General features: G+C 57.1%; 2 protein-coding genes across 2 annotated transcripts in view; one reads left to right on the forward strand and one right to left on the reverse strand.

Moving 5' to 3' along the window:
* Positions 1 to 24008, reverse strand: part of PRDM16 (PR/SET domain 16) — a 322309-nt gene that overhangs the window by 177489 nt on the left and 120812 nt on the right. The gene's annotated exons all lie outside the window — the stretch shown is intronic.
* On the forward strand, positions 16228 to 18017 carry LOC132594071 (putative uncharacterized protein FLJ46204). Its single transcript, XM_060289828.1, has 2 exons — positions 16228 to 16303; positions 17908 to 18017. Exons 1-2 carry the CDS (start codon positions 16228 to 16230, stop codon positions 18015 to 18017), a joined length of 186 nt encoding a protein of 61 aa, XP_060145811.1.

Here is a 24008-nt window from a genome sequence, read left to right on the forward strand (position 1 = left end):
CGGGCCGAGCTCAGCAGGCCTGCGCCGTGGAGGTGGATGGCTCCCGGACAAAGCCAGCCTGAGCTCATCAGAGACGAGCATCACACCTGCACGTGTGCACAGCCGCAGCTGGGCCAGCCTCCACCTCTCAGCACTTGGGGCGAACAGCGAGATGGGCCCCATGTTGGGTGCCTCACTGCTCCTCCTGGACGGCCCCGCCCCTGCCCCGGTCCCCGTCCGGCTGGGCAAGCCCTGCATCCTCACGCCCTTCATTTCTGGTTGTTTGGTTTGGTCTAACGGTCTCGATTACGGCACATTCGTGAACTTAAAAGACAGATTCCTCTGAGTGGAGGCTGCCCGGCCCCGCAGAGTCGGCCCGCAGATGGAAGCTGACCTCTGGGCCATCTTCCTTCCCCAGCTCCACACCCGAGGCAAACATATATGCGTGCCCTGGTCGGTTCGCTTTCCCTCCCCAGACACCCTGTGCTTCTCCGGGTTTCTGTGCCTGGGAGAGGCCCTCGGACTTGGACAGATGCCCCCCTCAGGACTCTTTAGAAGAGGGACAACCCTGCGGATGGAATCGCTGATGCCAGCTGACGGGGGCAGCCTCGTGGCAGGTGACTCGTTCTCGTCTGGTTTTCCTGTGTCAGAAAAAAGGTTTACTTGTGTGGAACGATAGAACTTGGGACACAGCAAGGAGGCCCCGTCTCAAAACAGAGGACCGGACAAGTAATAAACTTGACCCCCGGGTGCCTGTGTGTGTGGGGGCCAGGACGGCGCGCCAGCCCCAAAGCCGACCGCAGACCAGCACCTGCCCCCAGAGCCCCGGGGCGGGCAGCCCGCTGGAGGAACTCTCCACAGCCAGCAAGGGAATCTGGCCTCTGCGTCTCACCCAGTCAGGTCCCAGAGCCGGGCCCTGAGTCCCCGATCCTGGGCTCCGATTTGGGGCCCACAGGTCCTGATTTCCTCCTGGCGCTGGCCATGAGCGGGCACGGCAGAGCTGGCCACGGCCGTGTCCCTGCTCTCTGGGCTGTCTGCTCTCTGAGGCCCTCCACTCAGCAGCTCATGCCTGAGAGACACCACAATCTTTTTACCCAATTTTCCAGCTGAGTTGACTGAGGCCCGCGAAGGTCAAGGAGCTTGCCCGGGGTCACTGAGTAACACGGCTAAGCCTCTGGCCTCGGGACAAGGATGCAGGACTCTGGTTCCTGTTCCTGGTCGCTTCACCGAAGACGCTTTCATAAATAATAGAAATAACAGGGCTTCGTTCTTCGCTGGAGGATGAACTCCCCAAACCACCGCCAGGGCCGTGGCCTGCCCACGCTGCCGAGCCCTCGTGGGGTGCGAGTGGGCGCAGGCATTGGTTTGTCCCAGCCGTCCAGAGGCCTGGAAGCAGAGTCTGACGCTGGGTGCCCGCAACAGGGCCTGATGAGTCACCGCTGACAGTTATTAGCCTATTGTTACACGTATGAATCGCCTCGTTCATACCACATGCCTATCCTTCAAGGGCTTTATTAACTGACATTAACCAACCCAATTAGCAAAAGACACTGTATTTGTGTAATTAGTAACTTGAGGCTTTATCCTGTCTTGCTCTTAAAGAGAAAAGGCATTTGAGGCTGATTAGCTTACACTGTACAATTAGAGAAGAGGTCAGGGCTCCGCCGGAACGTTCTGATCCCCGGGGTCCCGTTAAGGTACCCGGCCCTCCAAAGACCCGCGGGGGTTTACGCTTGTGGTGTTTAAGCGTCTCCAATTGCTTCCTCTCGCATCCAAGCCCCTCCCTGCTGTTGGCATGGCCTTCACCATGAGGAAGGGGAAATATTTATTTTTATTATAAACGTAGAGGCCCAAGCAGTGAGGAACCTTGTTATTAAACCCTCCAAGCCCAGTTCTGCAGAAAAGCTCAAAATCCAACTCTGAGTACTGATTGCAAGGTCTTTTTTTCTAATCGGACGCCAAGAGGAACTCAGTGGGGAAAGACGTGTCGGGGCCGGCCCTGGAGGGCAGCTCCTCTGTTTGCGTCTCTGAGCGAACAGGCCGGTTTCAGAGGGGCCAGATGTTCTAGCTAAGAGCTGCAGGCTGCGTGTGTGCACGCCACACGGGACTTGCGAACCGGGCTCTCACCCCGTCTGAGTGATCGGGCTGCAAGGGGCTCACCAAGAGGGCCCCGTGTTGGAAGTGACCATGGTGCACGGGCCAGGGGCCCTTCTGCACGCCCCATGGGAGCCCCACACTCCATTTTTTTCATTTATTTTCTTTTAAGATTTTTTTTTGATGGAAACCATTTTTATAGTCTTTATTGAATTTGTTACAATATTGCTTCTGTTTTATGTTTTGGTTCTTTGGCCGCGAGGCATGTGGGGTCTCAGCTCCCCGACCAGGGATCGAACCCACAGCCCCTGTGTTGGAAGGCGAAGTCTTAACCACTGGACTGCCAGGGAAGTCCCCTCAAACTTTAGTAGTTTGTGAACCTGCAGAGCAAGCTCTGTGGCTCTGGGTCACTCCCCCACTAGCTTTTCTTTTATTTGTATTTATTTACTAGGCGCGCCGGAAAACTCATAACCGGGGGTTGCTCGGACCATCTTCCCTCTGACCACCCTCGAGTTCTGGACGGGAAGGAAGATGGCCTCTGCCTTCCTTCCCGGCACCTGAGTCACCTGAACGAGGGAGCTGGTGTTTCACCAAAGCATCCTTGAACCTGCCCAGCTGCCCGGCACCGCCCACACCCCCAGGCTGAGCCATCCTGAACATAGCCGCATCGGTGATCCAGGCTGGCTGTCCCCTCACCCCCGGAGCACAGAGAAAGGCAAACCTCCTGCACGGAATTCCATTGTTCGACAGAGGCGACAGTCACCTTGCAGGGCCTGGCGGTGCGTGCGGCCTGGCTGCCCTGCCCACACGTCTGGCTGCCCCAGGAGCTCTGTCCCGGGATCCGACTCTTCTGGGGGCGGAGCTGGATTTCCGCTTGCAACCCAGATGCTCGAGCAGCGAGCAGACCTCCCCGACTTCATTCCAGGGCCCGTTTTAGAGGGACGGAGCCTTTTTTCAACTCCGTCAAGTAGGATTCTCAGGCTTTTTTTTTTTTTTTCCATTACTTCTCAAAATGAAGTTCAAACGCTTTAAGTCTGAAAGGCTCATCTCTTTTCTGGTCATCCTTGCTTTTATTCTCTGCTGCCTGTTCCCATGCACTTGCGCGCACACGCACACAGACACACACGGACTATCTGCCCATCACAGGCAGGTGGGCACGAGTCCGCCGGGTGCTCACGGAAGGCAGGACCGACGAGGAGACCTGGGTGCAAACACTGCAGAAACCCCTTCAAAATATTTGGGTTTGTCAAAATCCCAAACCGCTGTTGCCAGGCACTTTTCCCGCTAGTGTTTGAGCCCTCGGGTATTTTAAAGGAAATGAAATCCGTGTGTTTCTGATTTATTTATACTTAACTCATCAAAATGCTGTTTTAAAGCACTATTTTGTGTCCAAAATGCCCTTTCTGCCTTTTTTCCCTTCCAAACGAAAAGCCATGCTTTGCCAAGTGTATATGACCTTAAATGCTAACATATTCAAGGCGCTTTCGAAAATCCAGCTCGTGAAGTCCAAACAGACCTGAACTGGAACCGATGCCCACTGCCCCCAGAAACCCAGCGCTGGATGGGCAGGCGACAGCTTTTGCCCCCCTGCTTTTAGCTCTGTGGCTCTGCCCCAAGCAGGGGGTCCACCTGTCCCCACCATTGGAGCCCCCTGGGGCTGTGTCCGGTGGGAAATGAGCAAAATTCCCAGACACGAGAATCCCCCGTTCTAGGGTTTCACAGGCCCTCCCCGAGCTCTAGCCGGCCCAGCTCAAGGTCACCTTGAGTGTGGCCCCTGCTTGCCCCGAGCACAAGGGGGCAAATGCTCCTCCTGGGAGAGGCGGGGCTCCCTGGTCCTGTGGACCCCCAAGTGCCGTTTACCCCACTCGTCAGGGTAACCCTTCTGCCTCGTCACCCCCTTTGGACCTGCTGAGTGCAGGCAGCCAGGTGAGCACACAGTTCTGATGCCGGTTTAAACCACTTCAGACCAGCACAATATTTTCTCTCCACTAAGAGCAGAAAAAAGGTGGCGGTGTCAGCCCTGAGCGAGCGCAGGAGGGGAGGGGACAGAGCCCCACGTGCCGGCTAGGCCACTTAGAGGGGGACAAGCTCAGGCCTCCAGAGGCATAAACAAATGCAGTGCTAGCAACACTGTCCCCTGACCTATAACACGGGGCTCAAGTGCTATGCTTTGGGTGTGATATTTATTTCTGGCCGATTTCATGCGATGGAGTTCAATTATGAATTTGATTGCTTTTTTTGTGCACGATATAAAATCCTTTATCCCCACAGCATTTAATTGTGTTCCCTGGCAGACTTGGTATTCATCATGGCCCTGCTGTCCCCAGCCCCAAAGATAAACCATCCAAGGGGCAATAAATGTCCACTCTGATTATTGATGCTTTCAGGGAAATTGATGATCTATTTGAGGGGCGGAGCAGGCTGATGTATTACTGCCTCTTTCCCTCACACGAGAGCTTCCCCGGAAGACAAATCTCTCGAACGGTGCAACGGATCTTCTATCATATTTAACATTTTCCAAAGTGATGCCGTTTTATCTTAATATTTGGAAAAGGAGGTACAGCTTCTGATGGAGCCCGGAATTCTCCGTCATCTGCTCGCGGCATTTAAAGTTGAGAAAAGCAATGAGATAACAACTCAGAGCCTGGTGGGGGGAGAGGGGCTGCTTCCTTATTCTGGTTGCACATCCTCTGTCCCACAGCCGCGGCTGAGCGCCGGGGCCCACGTGACATTCGCATCACATCTGTGATTTACTGAGAAATGTGCTCCCGGGGTTGTGATATTAGTGTGTGGTCCAAATATTCAGAATTCATGGAGCCTTTTCCTGCAACCCACGGGAAGAAAAGCAGGCTTTGGAAGGGTTTAATTGGATCCAAAGGAAAAAAAAATCCAAGCGATTTTAGTCTCGATTCAACACCACGTACTTTGATGGCCAGAACGGCTTTCTCCCTTTTGTCATAATTGTTTAAAATGCGTGTGGGGGAGAACCGTGTGGTGCTCACACACCTGTGTGGGGAGGTGCCGCCCTCTGGGCTGGGAAGGAGCCGAGTCCAGAGATGAACTTCGGCTCATCAGCATCGCTTCTATTAGTCAAAAGATAACAGGTGTTATAAACGCGAGTTTGCCTCCGCGAAAATCAATAGTGACTCCATAATCAACATTGTGATTAGCTGTACCCTGGTCACGATTAGCCCAGGCTGTGTTCATGCGATAATTCCCTAACGGCAGAAACAGGCCTTTATTTTGGCAGTGGCAGAGGCGGGGGATGGGGGTCACTTTGGCCTCATCCTGGCCCTCAGCAGATGCAGCGCACCTGTGGGCAGGTGGTCCCAGGGAGGACGCCCGGCTCACACTCGCTTCTGGGAGTCCCGGAGCTGTGCCTTCCACGGCTGATCTGAACGCCCGTCAGGCCTCCCTGGGCCTCCCTGAGAGTAGCCAGCCCCAGGCTTTGCTGGCAGGGTGGGCAAGCTGCATACTTTCTCCAGTCCCCTTTGGATGCAAAATGCCCGATCTTCGGGGTCTGGAAACCACCAGTGGAGGAATGACGGGTGGGTGCACCTGAAGGCACAGAATTGGCCGCGGTCACGGTGCTGAGGGCTGAGCTCTCCTCACTCCCAACACGAGGCCCCACCCTGGAAACATCCAAAGATTCTGCAAAATGCCGGTGCCTGGGCCCACCCCCGTCTCATGAGTGTCGTGGGTGTGGGCCAGGAGGGCGTGGGCATCGCAGTTTGTGACACCCCCATCTCATGAGTGTCGTGGGTGTGGGCCAGGAGGGCGCGGGCATCGCAGTTCGTGAAAGCTCCCGGGTGATTCTGGAGTGCGGCCAGGGCGAGAGCAGTCCCAGCCCTGCACGGGGTCTGGGAGCAAGGCGGCTTGGCAGGGGTCTAGAACATCCCAGCAGGCTCCACCATCCGAAGCCCACCAAGAAAGGAGGGACGGTGGATGGCGGGCTGAGAGCTCCCACCCCTCATGGTGGAGGGAAGGAGGGAGAGCTTCCCAGAAGAAAGAGGAACCCAAGCACTGGGGCTGTGTGGAGCCTTGGGAAATGCATCCCAGGCCAGGACTGCCTGAGCAGCGGCCGGCAGGCGGGGGGCCAGCTCGCCCCTGCGGGCAGCGAGGTCTGTTGTCCTCGGCTCTTCCACCGGGCTGCTTGCTTTGTGGAGGGTGGGCCCCACGGGACCTGAGTGCAAGGTCATGGCGCCTGACGCTGAGGCCGGCCCTGTGGGTGCATCTTCCCTCCCCACCTGGGGCACGAGCACCAGGCCCGCAGGCCCCTGTCAGGGAGCAGTGAGTTTCCCGCCATCCAGAGCAGACCCCGGGGTGCAGGGAACAGAAGAGTGAGAAGCCATCATCGCGAAGTCTCCTGTGCTGTGCTGTCCCCTGACAGGCTTTCCCGCACCACCGCAAAAACTCGGAGAGGGGCTCCCGGGTCCTGAGCCTCAGAGCGAGGGGAGAGTGATTCTCCATGAGGGACTCACGTGTGCATGCATGCGCATGCGTGTGTGTGCGTGTGGGTGCATGCCGGTGCTCCGTGTGCATGTGCACACACGTGTGTCCCTGCTACACCTGTGAGCACGCGTGTGTGTCACGTGCGCTCAGGCTCCGGCCCGCTCGGGGCCTAGTGCAAAGGGGCCGGATGCAAGACGCCCATCCTGCCTCTGCTCCTTTGGGAACTGTGCTGTGTGCACTGTGCATCTGAGGCCAGACTTCTTCATGATTGATGGCCTGGGTGAAGAAAATACAGTGCTTATAGACTGGGTCCACTCGGTACAAAGGGGTCCCACAATGCAGGCTCGGGCATTCTTCCCTTATTTGCACAAACACCATGCATCCAGGCAGCTCTTCGCATCTTGCAAAAAAAAGTCCCACATACATTATCCACTTGGATTGTCCCTCTTACACTGTGAGGCAGCTCAGCAAGGTTAGGCGACTTGTCTGAGGTCACACAGCAGTAGAATGCACCAGTGCCTGGGGGAACCAAGTCCAGGCCTCTGCTTCCATCAGCTGGAGGCTGTTTCCCTAACGTCAGAGTGAGACAGAGGCAGTGGGGCCCTGCTGGGACTTTCTCCAAGGTCTCCTTCTATACTAGTGCCGCACACGGTGGTCTAAAGCAGTGGCCATTCCAGGGCCGGCCCTGCCTGAGCCATCTCCACTGTCCACCTAATGGACCTCCGGCCTGTCACGTGCTGCTCCCCAGACAGTGTGTTGACTGCAGGGGTCCAGCGTCCTGGTGCAGCGTGGGTGCTCACACTGCGGAGTGCGGAGTAGCTGACAGATGCTGGCTTTGCTGGGATCGTGGTGGCTTTCTCAGGGCTGGGCCGTGTCGGGCTAGCTGTCCTTTCTCGCCCAGGCAGCCTGTCTCTAAGAGGTCTCAGCAAGGACCTCCTCCGTGCAGGCAGAGCATCGGCCTCCGGGGAGGTGAGCAGACGGCCTGCAGGCCTCCAGGCCGCTTGCATCTCTGTGCTCCTGTTTGCCCGGCTGTAGCAGCACTCCGTCCACTGGAACTGCTTCGAGGCTGGGCCCTTCTAGACCATTCCAAAGTTCACCCTCCACCTGGCCTTTCAGGTGGAGGGCACCACGGGCAGCCAAGGTGGGCAGCGAGTCCTGAGGACGACAGTGTGGCTTGCTCAGCCAGAGGCGGCTGGCGCCGCTCCAGAGTCTTCCCAGGCCCTGGTGACCTGGTCCAACGCCCACCGAGCGGACCAGGGGCGGAGGACACCAGGGGAGGCCTGCTGACGCCTCCTGGACTGGCCCTGCAGGTGAGTCTGAGCCGGATCAGCTGCCCCAGCTGATGGCTAAGGTGCCGAGGCCTGGCTCCACATGTGTGAGCCGGCGGGGGTGATGGGCAGAATCTAGGGCCCGGACGCAAGGAGGAAGGTCCTCGGATGGAGAGCCGGCGCAGGCTGGGCTCCGAGCAAAGTGCTTGCACCTCCCCCGCTGCTCCCGTGAGTACTAGGCATCGTCTGCAAGGTGAGGCTCAGGTCTGAGATGCAGGCAAGCTTGTCCTGCAGAGTTCCGCCGCAGGCCCTTACCGTCCGAGGTTACGTGGTCAATGGTTTTCAGGAGAGGCTCATTATTACCTCGGTGCCGAACATCTGTGGCCAGCGCGGCCCCCTCGCCGGTTCCCCAGGGAGCCCCCATCAGTCTGGATCCTTATTCTACACCGACTTCATGGATCCCGAGGTCCTCCAGCCCACAGGGGGTTGGCCGTTCCGGGTCCTAAGGCTCACCCACGTCGGGGAGATGGTTCTCGAGATTCCAGGGGGAGCTCCCCACCTCCCCACGTCCCACATCAGCGGCTGGGGGCAAAGCCGGGTAAGCGTCGAGCATGGTGGGTTACGGCGCTCCGCCCGGCAGCGTCGAGCTGGCCCCTCTCCCGGGCCCGTTCAGTTATTAACCCTCGTAGGACATTATCTCGCACCGAATCTCCCGGGTGCAGAGCTGTGGCCGGGCTCTGGGAGAATGTTCTCGTCCTGTTCCCGAGCACCGCAGACAGGCCTGGGTGATCATTAACCCGGCTCCTGATCCCCTCTGCTCTGAAGATGAGCCTGCCTCTCCCGGCCAGCCCCTGCCCTCTCCTCCCACGCTTGGACCCCTTCCCCCGCCCCAGCTCCGAGGGGAAAGAATGGGAAAGCAGGTCCTCCGGGAGCTGGCACGGCAGACAATGGGCGTCTTGTGTGAGTAATTTAGCGCTGTGGCCAGTCAAGCTGGTTTCTGGGCCCGCTGCCCTGACCCTCTTTGGAGAGGCTCGCTCTCTCGCTCTCTCCGGCACAGTGTGAAACATTTCCTTTCACTACACTGACACTCTGCAGATTGAGACATCAGCTTGGTCCAACTGCAGCAAATTAGCAATTTTTCTTTTGCTAATTGGAAATAAAAATGTTTGCTGAGGGAGCCGTTCGTCGGCATGCGGCTTTCGGTTTCTGTGCACCAGAAGGGCAGCGTTGAAAACGCGTCCCGAGAGGCTGCCCACCCCGGGGTGCCCCTCACCGCAAATCCTAAGGGGCCTCAGGGCTGTGGTGTGTGGACACGCCCCTCCCTGGCAGCTCACCTGGGACCTGGGCATCCCTCGCATCCCGGACCCGTGTCCTGGAGGAGCCAGGCCCCGGGGCTCCTGCCCCCACTTCAGAAAACCATTAGAATTGGGCAGGTTGCAAAGCTGTCGGGTGAGAAAGCCCTTTGCCGGGAGGAGGAAAGCAGAAAATCACGGGTGGGGAGCCAGGCAGCCTGCACCGCTCCTAAGCCCCGAGCGCGGCCCGAGAGAGCCAGCTGGGCCATCTGATTTCTGAATAAGTGTGCAGAGGACGGCACGCCCTTGCCCCGGCACGCACCCGGGAAGCACCATCCTCCGGCCCCCCCCCAGGGGACTTGTCGCTTCAGCCCCCCTCAGTTCCAAGGGTGGAAAAGAGCCGGGCGCTTAGGTAGAAGGGGACGGAGGCTCCTGCCGGGGTGGAGAGGAAAAGAGGCCTTTTCTGCAGATTGGAACAAAGAAAGAAGAGCCTCAGGGAAGGCCCAGAGCATCCTTTCCAGAGGAAAGTGGCCCAGGACCTTCAGATCCAGTGAGGCGATTTGGAAATCTGCATATAAACGGACCCCCCCCCCCGCCCACCCCTCCCCGGGCACCCACATGCCTCGTGCCCGTGCACGCGTGTGAGCCTCAGGGCGGCCGCGTGCACAAGTGCGTGCTGGGGACCGGCGTCCAGCCTCTGGGGTCCACGGCGACCCCAGCTCCCCCGCGGTCCCCAGGGTCTCTCAGGAATCAGGCTGTCGGGCCAGCGCCTAAAGGGTTACCGTGTTCCCCCTCCCTGTTTTTCTGATAAAGCATTTGACAGCCATGCCTAATAATTCTTTCTGCTGGGTTTTTTTTCTTGATGTCTTTATGTGAATATGAAGCCAGAATGAAAGGCTTTGGGGGACCCCCACGAGAGAGGAAAAGCATGAAACAGGGGGGAAGAAAGACGGTGCGGGGGGCTCCCCGCAGTGAGCCAGGCATCTCCTTTGGCAGCCCGCACTTGGCTTCAGAGGGTCCTTTGTAAGTGGAAACGAGTCTTCTTCACTGGGCCACGACAATAGGTGTTTTGTCAGAGGGGGCCGGGTGAGGGAATCGCGGCTGCAAGGGGCTAGCCCCCGGGGCCTGCAGATGTTGGACGAGGGATGATTTATGGCTCCAGTGTCCTCAGTGGCATTTGGCTACCTTCCCAGACCCCAACGTCGGTGACGGAGGAGGGAGGAAGGCGAGGGGGGGGGGGACAGGGCGGCACGGCGGAGGGGCCCCCTGACACCTTGTCTGGGGGGGGACGGCAGCATGCCGGTACTTCAGGGCAGAGGAGAGGGCAACCCAACCAGTCCTGAACAACCTTGCAGAGAACTTGAAGAAGCCAGGCTGAGGCTCTCAAGAACATTCCCACGTTTTTTTGTTTTTTTTAAAAAAAAAGCTGCACGGGACGCGGCGACAGAGGAGCAACGACTTGGGTGAAAACGGTTTGCTCTCAGAAGCCACCGGCCTGGCCGCGGTGGCTGGCGCCCCGTCCACTTCCTGCACTGATGCGGTACCAGCCGCGTCCTCGCCCGGTTCCCCAGTGGCCGCCTGTGTTCCGGCAGCCAACAGCTGGCGTCGTTTCACCCGAGCAAGGAGCAGAGAGCGGCAGTTCTCCCTGGGTTCTGACCTGGCCAAACCCGAGAGGCCGTAAACCCAAGTCCAACCAGGAGGGCTGTGCCCATGGGGCCCCCGCTCCCAGCCCAGACCAAGTTAAGTCTGGAGGAGACGGGCAGGGGCAGCCCGGCAGCCACGGCACGGTTTCCCGAAGCAGGAGCCTCTGAGCCGCCCGTGTGTCCCCAGTGCCACACCCGCCCAACCCCCATGCCAGACCCCACTGAGCTGGCACGCCGGACACCAAGCCAAGGAGGTTCTGGGTTGTTGCCAGGGAAAGTAAATTGCTGCTGGACAACTCACTCACAACCGAAAACCGCAGCTTCCTCGTGGAATCCCGCGTGGGGGAGAACTCCATTTTGGGCCTCATCCCGTTTTGGAAGGAGTTTTGAAAATACCAAAACTTGGATCGAGGAGCCCTGGCGGGGCAGGGTGGGGGGGACGTTACATAAAAACATCATCATCCCCGGTCCAGGGCTGGGTGTCCTGTCTCCCTCTGACCTCACAGCACTCCAGCCGGGAGCGGCGTTGGACAGCGAGTTTCATTATGTGCAGGAGCCAGCAGGATCCCGGGTGGTGGGTTCGGGCCGTCAGGGGCAGCAGGGGCCCCTGGAAGGGACGGGGAGGGGCCCGGAGGCAGGGTGGGTGGCGGGTGCGGCGGACGGTGGGCGCTCGTCGCGGGACCGGCCGTCAGCGATCTGTCAGCCGCAGTGTGCGGTTGACAGCCCGGCGGCCACAGTCCCACCCTCTGTGACATCAAGAACGATTTCAACGTCTTTAGCCTCGGGTTCGGGCCGGGCCTTCGTTCCACAAGGCCAGACGTGGCCTAACGACAGTGTGGACCATGGCTCCTCTCCCAGGTCCCGGGAGACGCGGAGGCTCCCACCTACACGGTCTGCAACAGGCACGCAGTCTGCCCATCTAAGCCGGGTCCAGCAGGGAGAGCCACCCTGGAGCCCCGCTGGGCCACACGGCACTCTGAAACCCACGGGTCCCTGGATGGAGCGTGCCGTGCGTGTCTCCTCCAGGCGGGCTGGCGCTCGGAGAGGCTCCAGTGTTCCTTCCGAGGAGGGGGCCCGGGCTGCGAGGACCCCCACGCACGCTCTGAGTGGCCATCGCCGTCCGGCTCTCAGCCCGTGGCACTGATGTGTCACCGCGCTGGCACGGACGTGAGAACCACTCCGGGCTTTTTTGTTCACAGGACAGTATTTGGACACAGCCCGTCCAGCGTCTTGAGGGCCTGGCAACTGCCACGTCAGCACAAGTATCCCCCCCGACTTTTCCCTGGGATATGCAGACACATTTTTCCCATGGAAAGAGAGTGTGGCCTTTGTGAGGGGGGCACGGCCAGCCCGGATTACAGTGAAGATTAATCCCAAACAAGAGACAAGCAAATTAGACAAAGGCCATCATACACTTCACTTTTCAATGGATGTTTTCATAAATGTATGAATAATTTAAATTATCATTGCCGAGTACTTATTCGAGTGTTTCAGGGGGAAAAATGCCTCCTCTTTTTTCTCCCTCGATTCTTTTCATTTTTGTCTCATCTCTTTTATGTGCTGCATAGGCTGTTTTCTTGCCATCTGAATCGGGCCGGGACAATGGGATGTATGCGGCTGAAGGGCTGCGGAAGAATGCCGCCCTTGTTGGTGATGCCGTGCTTGACATTGATTAATGAGGGTGCGGACACGGGCAGAATCTCTGAGAGCCAAGGGGGGATCAGAGGGCCCGAGGGCACCCCGAGGCGGAGGGCAGGGCTGGCAGGAGAAGGCCACGGCCACCCCTCCACGCCCAGTGGGAAAAGGCAGCGGGGGGATCCCAGCACCGGAGGGTCCTCTGAGGACAGGGCACCGGGAGGGAGCCCAGGTCCTCCATCTGCTTGGGGAGGGCGAGCGAGCCGAGATCCATGTTCCGGGGACACTGGGCAGTGCAGCCAACCTGCCCTTGCCGGCCGGCTCCCACCCTCCCAGACACGCTGCCCCCCATCTAAGGGGGGCTGGCCCAGAGAGCGCGCCTCCGAAGGGGTCACAGTGGACCGTGGCCACGGCTAGGCCTTGATGAGTTTCCACGAGATGGGCCCTTTCTCCCTGATATGGGCCACGCATACCTGCCAGCCCCAAAACGGGTCTGGCCTCTTCTGTTCTGTTCTATCCCACTTCACCCTAGTCCATCCCCTCCTGCCCTGTTTATCTACTTATTTTTGTAATAGGAAACACCACCTGCGCCTGATCCCTCAACCGTGAGCTCAGGACGGACCCTCAGGACCAACGGAGGTGACGGTCAGCAGACGGGATGGTGTCACTGAGGGGCCTCGTGATGACAGCCCAGTCGGCTGAAATGAATGCCTTCAACAACCAACTGTGTAATCCACCTACAGAGGCCCCGGGGCTTAGTCCTGCCGCTGCTGACCTCCCAGATTGAGGGCCCGAAGGGAAGGTCCGGGAGGCAGACACCCAGGGCGCCACGCCAGGATCTCTGCCGGTGAAAGGGCAGGTCTGCAGCAGAGCTTGGGCTGGGGTCCCCTTGGCCAAGGTCAGGATTGTTGCAACCCTCTCCCCGGCTGCGGTGTTTCTCTTGCCAGGGCCTGACACGCTATGCGGATGAAGAAAGAGTCTGGAGACAGCGCCCACCTCTGAAGATGCTCCCATTTTGGGGGCCACCTCTCTGGCCTCCGCAGGATGGTGTCATGGTGACTCCTGCCACGGTCTCGGGGCCCAGCGAGCCCGACTGGGGCTCCCGCTTTGGGAATCAGCTCCTAAAAGCCGCCGTTGCTCTGCTCGGCCTGACAAAGGCGTTGTTGCTTGGACATACAGAGGTGGGGCTGGGAGTTGCCAGGTGTGGGCCCTCCGCAGGCCTAGAAGTTTCTGGTTTCTGTCCGACAGGAGAGTGAAGGAGACGCCTATCTAGTAGGGAAACCACTTCCCCTGCCCGTGCTCTCCCCGGGGAAGAAACATTTTACGGGGAAACGCTTTCACTGGGTGATGCTGACCCCCCTGGCCCCGGGGCCGGTTGTGCATCGCGCAGAAAAGGGGGCTGCGATGGCATGACCGTGGGTTCCAGACCAATGTGACCGAGTGGCCACGAGACTCAGACACGTGTGCAGGCACAGCGCCCCCGGCCGTTCCGTTCAGCTCGCCGGCCACTCCCTCTGCTCTGCATGCTTCTGAATTAATGGACCGGGCGAGCGGCCTTGATAATGATCTGGAATCGCAGGATTAATGGGGGGCGGCGAGGTCGTGTGGGAGGGCGCCCGCCTGGCCTTGTGAGTCCTCGGTCTACAGCCTGGCTGTGACCTTGTTTGTGGGTGACCTCGGGTGGACACGGCGTCCCGGAAAGCCCGCTTCCCCACCTGGACAGAGTGGATCCGATTGGGGGCTGCTCTGCCTCCTGGCGTCCTGGGAAAACACTCGGTTAGAACACAAGGTGCTTAGCGCACGCCACGGACCAAGCCTGCATGTAGCGACCCACACCTCGGCCCAGGCCATTCCTCCCACGCTCAGATGCCCGCTCCCCGAGGGAGGTGAGCACAGACCCCTCCAGGGGACCGCACACCATCACCCTAAGAGCTGAACTGCAGGGCACCACCGGCCCACTTGTGGCTTCCCAGCCGGTGACAGTCCTGAGTGGCAAATTACAGCCATCACAATTTTATAATTACAGCGGCTGACGACCGGGGCCCTGCCCCACGCCCCCCAGCAAAGTACGGGGGGGCTGTGTCAGCAAATGAAGCAAACGTGGTTATATCTACAGCTTGATGGATTTGCTATGTTTAATTCATAAAGATTTGAGTGTTTTTCTTTTTTTTCCCTCCCTATTACCGGCTAATTTGGGGATCCAAAAATCTGTGTTTGTTGGTGCCATTGGCGGTGGTGGCCCCTTCCTGGCAAAGCAGGCGCTGCCAGTGTGGAGGATGGGGTTGGCGGAGGCTTCCGCGAGGCCTCCCAGGGAAGCACGTGGCAAGTGGACGGGGGGAGGGGGGCACCCCTTCCTTCCTCAGGTGACATCGTCCTACTGCAGGAAGTCCCTCCAGGTCCCCCGCCAGCAGCTCTGTTGGTTAGACCTTTTAAAACAGTGCTGCCGGGGCGGGGTGCAGGGGGCGAGAAATCCAGTGAAGCAAATGGCCGCGAACCCCGTCCCAGGAATGAGGGAGAGGATCCCTTACAGGGCCGGGCACTTAAAAACGGCCCCTTTGACGCTGAGCTTCATGGGGAGGACACAGAGCCGGGGGTGGTGACAGAGCCAGGCGTAAGGGCCACGGGACAGCACACGTTGGGCGGGAGCCAAAGGGACACTGCCTGGTTAATTTTAATTTGCGTGGAGCCCATATATTGGGGTAAGTGAGGCAGCAGCGACTCGGGGCCAGAGGACAAGCCGCCCTTCGCTCCAACTTTCAAGACTCCGGCAGTGCAGGGATTTGCAGCCAGGACCTCGGGGTGGGGGGGGCACCCCACGAGGATGGAGGGACGGATAGGCTTCGGCCCGCCTAGGGCGTCCGCATCAGGGGCCAGCCCCGCCCTGTCCCAGCCTGGACTCCCAGATTCCTGCGGTGTCCCCACCTCAGGCCACCCTGCCCCCACCTTCCACTTGGGCTGGGGCTGGGGTTGGGGGGGCATCGAGATCACCTGAAAAGGCAGCCGGAGGGTGACCCAAGCCCTGAGCCCCGGCAGGGACAAATGAGACGCTTAACTAGTGCAAGACGGCATAAAAGGGAGAGGGAAAAGGAAGAACAAAGCTTCCGCCAATTTGCTCTTTTGGGCTTTGTGAAAACTGGCCCCTTTCCCAGCGATCGCCCCCATTGAATGAGGTCGAGCGCGCAGCTCTTCCGCAGCTCTGATGGGTTTTCACGGGGTGGTGAATGGGGTGCAAATTAGCGGAGCCCTCGGGAGGCTTGTTACTGTCACTCCCAAGCTGACGTCCAGAGGCAACGTGAGCGCTAATCAATCCACAGAGCGCGCCCATTATCGGGGCAAGGTAGGAAGCTATTTACTGTCTTCCCTTTCGCGGGTCGTCCATTTTGCCCACTGCGGCGAGGCGCTCCGAGGGGACAGAGCCGCAGACGCACACCTTCGCCGCCTGCACACTCACGCTCAGGCCCTGGCTGCCAGTCACGGCACGCAAGCACGCACACATTCAAGTATGCACGTACGCACGAGCACACATGCGTGCCTGCAATGCACACACACTCAATCACACCCATGCACGCACACACACAAGTCTGCACGCACATGCATGCACGCACACATGCACACACAAGCACACATGCAAGCACACACACATTCAAGCACATACACATGCATAAGCACACATACAAGTATGCATGCACACACCAACACATATACAGGCACACGTGTGCACGTACAAGTGCACAAATGCCCACATTCAAGTATGCACACATGCACAAGCACACGCGTGTGAGCACTGTGTGCACACACAAGCACACACACGCACACAAACATGGATGCACATACATGCACGTACACGCACATATACAAGTTTAAATGCATGCTCACACACATGCACACACAAGCACACATGCAAGCATACACACATGCACACATTCAAGTACACACGCATGCATGCACAAGCACACACAAAACATGGACGCACACACATGTACAAGCATATGCACAGGTTCACATGCGTGCACACACAAGCACGTATACACGCACACACAAGTATGCACACACGCACACACAAGCACACACCCCATGGAGGCACCCTGTGCCACTTCCTGCAGGTTTATTGCTCTCCAAGAACCAAGGCTGGCTGCTGGCTGAGATGCTGGGGTAAGCAGCCCCACGGGTGGAGTGGGGCATGGAGGGTGGCCAGCCCTGTCTTCCCACGGCCGTGGCGAATGGCCTCAAGCAGGCCCCAGAAGAGCAAGGACAAGGGTGGCCCGGGGGACAGTGTCCCGGCATCTCAGAGCGGAGAGACGAGCGGAGCCAAACCACACTCGTTTCCAACACTGAACCCACTGACGCCCCGACGTAACCAAGACATTTCATTTCACGCTAGACCCGTCTTTCCTTAGGGGCCCACCAAGAGCTCATTTAAAACTAGATCAAGTCCACGGCTTCCGAAACTGGCAAACTAGGCACACCATCAAGCCGAAGAGACACACCATCAAGCCGACCCTTTATTCATCTCGGGATTGAGGTGGACGTTTCCAGGGAGAGACTCACACTTACTTCTGATTGTTCTACTTAGAAAGAAATCAGTGCTGACAACGCGACCCAGGGGCTCACGGTGACCAGCTCGGTACCTGGCAGGCGGCAGCCTCTGAATGATACACACACCTAAGGAGTGACTGAACAGGCGAACAAACGTCTAATGAACCAATAAAATAAGTAAATGCCTGATGAGTAAGTAAACCAACATACACTAGTAAGTTAATAAACAAGTATCCAAGTGAACAAAGGAGTATACATCTAGTGAGTGAATAAATATCTAATGAATGACTAGATAAACACATATGTACCTAGACGTCAAGAATAGCCCTTTCCAGAAGATGTGGTGTGTACACACACACACACACACACACACACACACACACACACAATGGAATACTACTTAGCCACAAAAAAGAGTGAAATAATGTCATTTGCAGCAACATGGATGGACCTAGAGACTATCATACCAAGTGAAGTAAGTCAGAAAGAAATAGACAAATACCATATGATATCACTTATATGTGGAATCTAAAATATAACATAAATGAACTCATCTACGAAACAGAAACAGACCCACAGACATGGAGAACAGACTTGTGGTTGCCAAGGCAGGGGGTGGGGGAGGGATGAACTGGGAGTTGGGATTAGCAGATGCAAACTATTATATATAGAATGGATAAACAACAAGGTCCTACTGTAGAGCGCAGGGAACTATATTGAATATCCTGTGATAAACCACAATGGAAAAGAATATGAAAAAGAATGTGTATATGTACAACTGAATCACTTTGCTGTACAGCAGAAATTAATACAACATTGGAAATCAACCATACTTAAATGAAGTAAATTAAAAAAAAAAAAAGAATATCCCTTTCCAGCCCCTTGAATCCAGGGCACACATTCAACGGCAAATTCTCTTGGATTTTGATCCCTTAAACTTAGCATATGGTATCTGTTCTTTAGACCATGTCTAGGAAATATTTTATCCGCCTTATCATGTGGCTTAAGCTACTGAAATTGGACCTGAATGTCAAACACGCACGCACACGCGCGCGCACAGACACGCACACACACACACACACACACACACACACACACACACACACACACCCCTCTGAGAGTCTCCTGTGACGCCCTGGACTGGGCTGCCTGCAGGTCTGGGCTCTGACCTAGATTCTGAGTCTGCCCAGCCTCTTCCTGTGTCTGCAGGATGGGTCACCTTCCTGGGCCTCAGTTTCCCCATCTGACACAGGAAGAACATTCCTCATGGCAATAGCTCAGAGCTGAACGGGTCACAGAGACAATGTCACCTGGAAGCCAGCCCTACTGCCCGTGCAGTTAGCCAGCCGCAAGCCCACAACAACGAAGTTTAACTGCCTATATGCTGCATATAAAGCACTATTTTCTGATAGAATAAATCAATATATTCATCTTCTAGACATTCACACCTGGGTTACTTTTTAAAGTAAGATGATACTAATAATCGCTGATTTTCTGTGGCTGAGAAAGAAAGGTAGCCTTAAAGTGTCAGAGGTCCTTCGTGTAAATGTCTCTAGAAAGTGCGACACTATTTCCTGTGCGAAATAAGGACTTTGCTAGTGGGCCGGCAGGAGAATGAACGACAGGGAACGTTTCGGGACTCCTCACTAGCCAGGGAGGGTAGAAGGCAGCTAGTGGCAGATACTTTTCTAGAACATCAGCCTTAGCCAGATCCTCTTTTTCTGCCAGTTTGGAAAATTCTGAAGACAGTCCTGGGCCGCGAGACACATCTGTGGCCCAGAACTCGGGGAGGGTACTGCCTGGGGTAGGTGGGGCTGAGTCTCCTGGGGTCAGTTGCCAGGGAAAACCCCAAAGCAAAAGGTGCACTTGCAGTAAACTGGTGTTGCCAAAGGCTCCTGACCTGGGGTCCCAGGAAGCTCCCCTGGGTGCCCGGCTTCCCCGCCCCTGGGGTGCCGTCAGCTGAAACGTGTGGAGGGAATACGGCCGCTACAGCCACTCCATGCTCAGCGCTGCTGGTCTGGCCCCCAAGGGAGCCCTTTATGGAAGTCACCTCTCCAAACCTCCCCAGGAAAAGGGAGCCTGGGTTGGCTCCAGTCTGTCCAAGGTCATGACGGGGCAGGTGTGGAGGTTGGGTCAACCCGTCAGCACCCGGGGACGGGCCACAGTGGAGCTGTATTCTCTGCTGTGGAATGCAGGGTGTTGCCTGGACTCCTGTGGCTTTAAGTGTGACCATGCTTGGTGAATCCCAGTCGAAGGTTTATTTCATGTCCTGAACTTCCTGTCCCTTTCCTACTCCGGCATGAGCCTTTCCCAGATCTATCATTCATTTTTCTTGTCACTGGAGCCAAAACACTCCCATACTTTTGACTAAGACCTTCAAGGCCACCAGATGCCACCCAATGTCAGTCCTCCCCTAGCGAGCGTAGCCCCGATCATTCCCTTCTGAGTCTCTTGGAATTCCCAAGATGCCCTTGTGTTTGTAGATTCCCCAGAGTTACGCCCAAGGCCGCTCCCCAGCCCCCAAGCACAAGGAAGGCTGGAATAAGTCACCCAGACTGTGGAGATGCCACCCCGACCCGCATAAGAGCGTGAATGCCTGCTGAGGCGAGAGCAAAACGGTTCTGTGCAGAGCGCACCAGCTCCTTCCATCACCAAGAGCCTCTGCCTCTGTGTGGGGGTCCTGGCGGGGAAGCCACGGTGGCGTGTGTCCAGGCGACCCAGGCCGGGTCTGGATGGGCTGGAGAAGCCGCTCCAGGGCCTGCGGCCTGCTCAGCCACCCAGAGGCTGGATCACAAGCTCATCCCTGTTCAGGGCCGGACAGAAGGCTGTAGAAGGGGCAGGAAGAGGCCCCTCCTCTGCTCTCTCCGTGTCTCAGCTGGGCTCTCCTGGATGCCTGCACTGCAGCCTCAGGACAAACCTGGGGGCCCCCAAACCGGCCAGACCCTTCGAATAGAGAACAGGTGATGCCCAGGCCAGAGGCCGTGTGGACGAGACCCCCCAGCCTGGTCCTGAGCCCACCAGCTACGTCACCCCCAGATCCTGCCTCAAAGGGGCCGATTGCACACGTTCCTCTCCTGGTGCTGGCCACTGGGCAGGAACCGGCACACGGTAGGAGCTCTGAGGAGGGCTAAGGCAGGACGGGGCTGGAGGCGCGGGTCAGGGCAGAGCAGGACGCAGCCGGCGCCTGGGCCCCCGGGAGCCTGTAAGCCTCGCGGGTCCCCTGTGGGCACCTGGTCCTGGCAGAGGACAAAGGTCTCGGAGGGCACCACAGGAAACTGTTCCAGAGGAAGAAGCCGGAATAGGGGGCTCACGGGCTCCTACTTAAGTCCTGTGGTTCTTAACTGGGGGTTCCCACTGCCCAGGAGACACTGGCAATGTCTGGAGACACCTGGTCGTCACGATCGGGCTGGGGATGCTCCTGGCGTCCAGCCAACTAAACATCCTTTGTCGCCCACTGCAGGGAGTGCCAGGCCCCAAGAGCCAACGGAGCCAGAAATGCCTTTGTGGGGGTCACACCACTTGCCCCTGCCCCCCCTTGGGCTGGTGCCCCTAGGACAGACAACCTGACTGTGGGGACCCCCACGGGCTGCAGAGGGACCGGCCCTCTGAACGTGGGACATGCAGGGCAGAACGTCCCCTCCACAGTCCCCATCACTGCAACAGCCCGAGGGGCTGGGATCCCTGTACAGACAGGCACACTGAGGCTGGGGGCAGTGGTGGAGTGACATTTTCAAGGCAGAGCCAGGATTTGCATCCAGGGCTGTGGAAACGGGTCTTGAGGCCACGCAGCCTTAAGGCCAGTGAATCGGGCAGAGGGCCTTCCGGCGGTTGCTGCCCACAAGCAGGGATCACAACTAAATCTGAAGGCAGCTGCCTTGAAGCAGCGTCCGCTCCTGCGCTAGCTCTGCCCAGCGACCCTGAACTCCAAATGGACTTGCTCCCCCCTTGAAGCTCTCAGTGGAAGCACAGTGGCCTCCGTGGGAGCAAGGCGTCAGTATCTGCACCAAGCGCGGAGGCCAAAGGCACTGAGATCGTAAAGCTAGCTGCTCAAAAGGAAACTGGCCTTACATTTAGGTCTTTAGCCCATTTTGAGTTCATTGTTGTGTACGGCATTCGGGAGCGTTCTAATTTCATTCTTTTCCATGTAGCTGTCCAGTTTTCCCAGCACCACTTATCAAAGAGGCCGTCTTTTCTCCATTGTATATTCTTGCCTCCTTTATCAAAGGTAAGGTGACCATATGTGCATGGGTTTATCTCTGGAAAACACAGGCAGAACACTCTATGACATAAACCACAGCAAGATCCTTTTTGACCCACCTCCTAGAGAAATGGAAATAAAAACAAAAATAAACAAATGGGACCTAATGAACGTAAAAGCTTTTGCACAGCAAAGGAAAACATAAACAAGACGAAAAGACAACCCTCAGAATGGGAGAAAATATTTGCAAATGAAGCAACTGACAAAGGATTAATCTCCAAAATATACAAGCAGCTCATGAAGCTCAATATCAAAAAAACAACCAACCCAATCCAAAAATGGACAGAAGACCTAAAGAGACATTTCTCCAAAGAAGATATACAGACTGCCAACAAACACATGAAAGGATGCTCAACGTCATTAATCATTAGAGAAATGCAAATCAAAACTACAATGAGATATCATCTCACACCGGTCAGAATGGCCATCGTCAAAAAATCTACAAACAATAAATGCTGGAGAGCGTGTGGAGAAAAGGGAACCCTCTCGCACTGCTGGTGGGAATGTGAATTGGTACAGCCACTATGGAGAACAGTATGGAGGTTCCTTAAAAAACTACAAATAGAACTACCATACGACCCAGCAATCCCACTACTGGGCATGTACCCAGAGAAAACCATAATTCAAAAGGAGTCATGTACCACACTGTTCATTGCAGCTCTATTTACAATAGCCAGGACATGGAAGCAACCTAAGTGTCCATCGACAGATGGATGGATAAAGAAGATGTGGCACATATATACAATGGAATATTACTCAGCCATGAAAAGAAACGAAATTGAGGTATTTGTAGTGAGGTGGATGGAACTAGAGTCTGTCGTACAGAGTGAAGTTAGTCAGAGAAAAACAGATACCATATGCTAACACGTATATATGGAATCTAAAAAAAAAAAAAGGTTCTGAAGAAACTAGGGGCAGGACAGGAATAAAGACGCAGACGTAGAGAATGGACTTGAGGACACGGGGAGGGGGAAGGGGAAGCTGTGACAAAGTGAGAGAGTGGCAAGGACACATATACACTACCAAACGTAAAATAGATAGCTAGTGGGAAGCAGCCGCATAGCACAGGGAGATCAGCTCGGTGCTTTGTGACCACCTAGAGGGGTGGGATAGGGAGGGTGGGAGGGAGATGCAAGAGGAAGGAGATACAGGGATACATGTATACGTATAGCTGATTCACTTTGCTATACAGCAGAAGATACCACAACACTATAAAGCAATTATACTCCAATAAAGATGTTAAAAAAAAAAAAAAGGAAACTGGCTGGGCTCCTCCACCCAGGGCACTCACACAGCAGGGGCACTTGGAGGGGTGGAATTAATGAAATGACGTTGCATTTTGTAACTGCGAATTTCTTTCCCAGGCCTAACAAGGGGCTAATGCGCTGGGCTAGAGCCTCTGGGAAGTTCTTTTGGAGGCGCAAGCTGGCGGGGCTGGCACACTGGCCCCTGTGTGGACGCGTCCACCTGCCTGAAAGCCTCCTCCACCGACACCGTCCTTCAGGCTCTGGGTCCTGACTTGGCCGGTGGCTCCTTGGCCTTCTGTGGGCCCTGCCTGCCTTCCTGGGAGCTGGCGTACGGTGGAACACACAGGTGGCGTGCTCTCCTCCGTGCACCCCCACGTGGGCTGCTCAGCGACTCAGAAGGGTCCTCGCTTCCTGGGCCAGACCCCGGGCTCGAGGAGCCCCTGCAGGGGGTTGGAGTCCCCAACTCCAGTCACCTCGCCTCCCCTGGGGCTGTTTCCTTACTGCTGCTCAGGAAACAGACTGATGGTCCACAGGAAAGTAAACGAACGGTACACCTGCCGTTTCCTACAGCAGCCAGGTCTCTGCCCTGCCGAGGGGCCCTCCCACTCCCCACACCAGACACGCAAGGGTCCCCGGGTGCCTCGCTGCCAATAAACGTGTGCTTGCTCGTCCCCGAGGGCACAGGTCCAAGCCCACCCGGCAGCCTCCCCTGGAAACAGCCTCGCTCAGCCTGGGACTGGGGCACGGCTGTGCTTTCTCCCCAGCTTCCAGCCAAAGCTGCACAGTAAAATCAGAGACCGTCGAAAATGCTCGCGCTCTGCCACAGTTCTGTGCTGAGGAGCTCGTGAGCGTTCTGGAACAGGGGCTGTGAGGCTAGGCCCCGAGACACCTTGAAAGGGCCAGGACTTGCCGTCTACACGGGCATCGTTCTTGCACGGGCACCTGGCAGGCCTCCCCCACTCCATGGACGGGAGGGACACATGGGCCCCAGGGAGCAGTGGCACAGCCAGACTACCCGTGACACCCCGAAACGAAGGCAGCGCGCCAACAGCCCGATTCCATTCCTAAACACCCACTCTCGGGCACTGACGCTCGGGGACCCCCTCACGTTCACCGGACAGCCCTTCGGGGTCAACACAGGAGAGGTGTGACCGGGCTCTGGTCTGTGGGGGTCAGTGGGCTCTCAAAGGCCACCATCGGCAGCTCTGTGACCCCCGACAAGGCGCCTTTGCTGAGAGACTTGGGACAGCGGTGCTGCTTGGTGCCGTCAGGGACACGAACGAGGTGGGGTGCTGTGAACCGGTCCACGACTCCAGGAACCCCTGGGGAAAGCGAGCCTCATCGTGGGCTGGTCAGGGCCCAGCTGGACCAGGCAGGGGTGGCGGCTGTGCACCTCGCTCTCTGCAAAGCCCTGGAAGTCTGGAGTCGGGGCCCTTTGCGTCCCCCGGGCTTTCGGTTCCCCTACGAGAGGGTTAACTGCACGGGACCCCGAGATTCCGGCCGCTAATCCGGCACATGCGGCCCACACTCCGAGGGTAGAGTGGGCAATGGTCAGCCGGCTCCCCTCGCTGTGGGGGACCGTGAATAGCAAATCAGCTTGTCCA

This window comes from Globicephala melas, chromosome 1 (assembly GCF_963455315.2).
Source record: "Globicephala melas chromosome 1, mGloMel1.2, whole genome shotgun sequence".
Lineage (NCBI taxonomy): Eukaryota > Metazoa > Chordata > Mammalia > Artiodactyla > Delphinidae > Globicephala > Globicephala melas.

Bases quoted from the DNA above. Each gene is read 5' to 3' on its own strand.
- LOC132594071 (XM_060289828.1), top strand. From the start codon at position 16,228: ATGCATGCTCACACACATGCACACACAAGCACACATGCAAGCATACAC. The intron at 16,304-17,907 runs GCATGCACAAGC...ATGTGGCTTAAG, and splicing joins ACATTCAAGTACACACGCAT to CTACTGAAATTGGACCTGAA.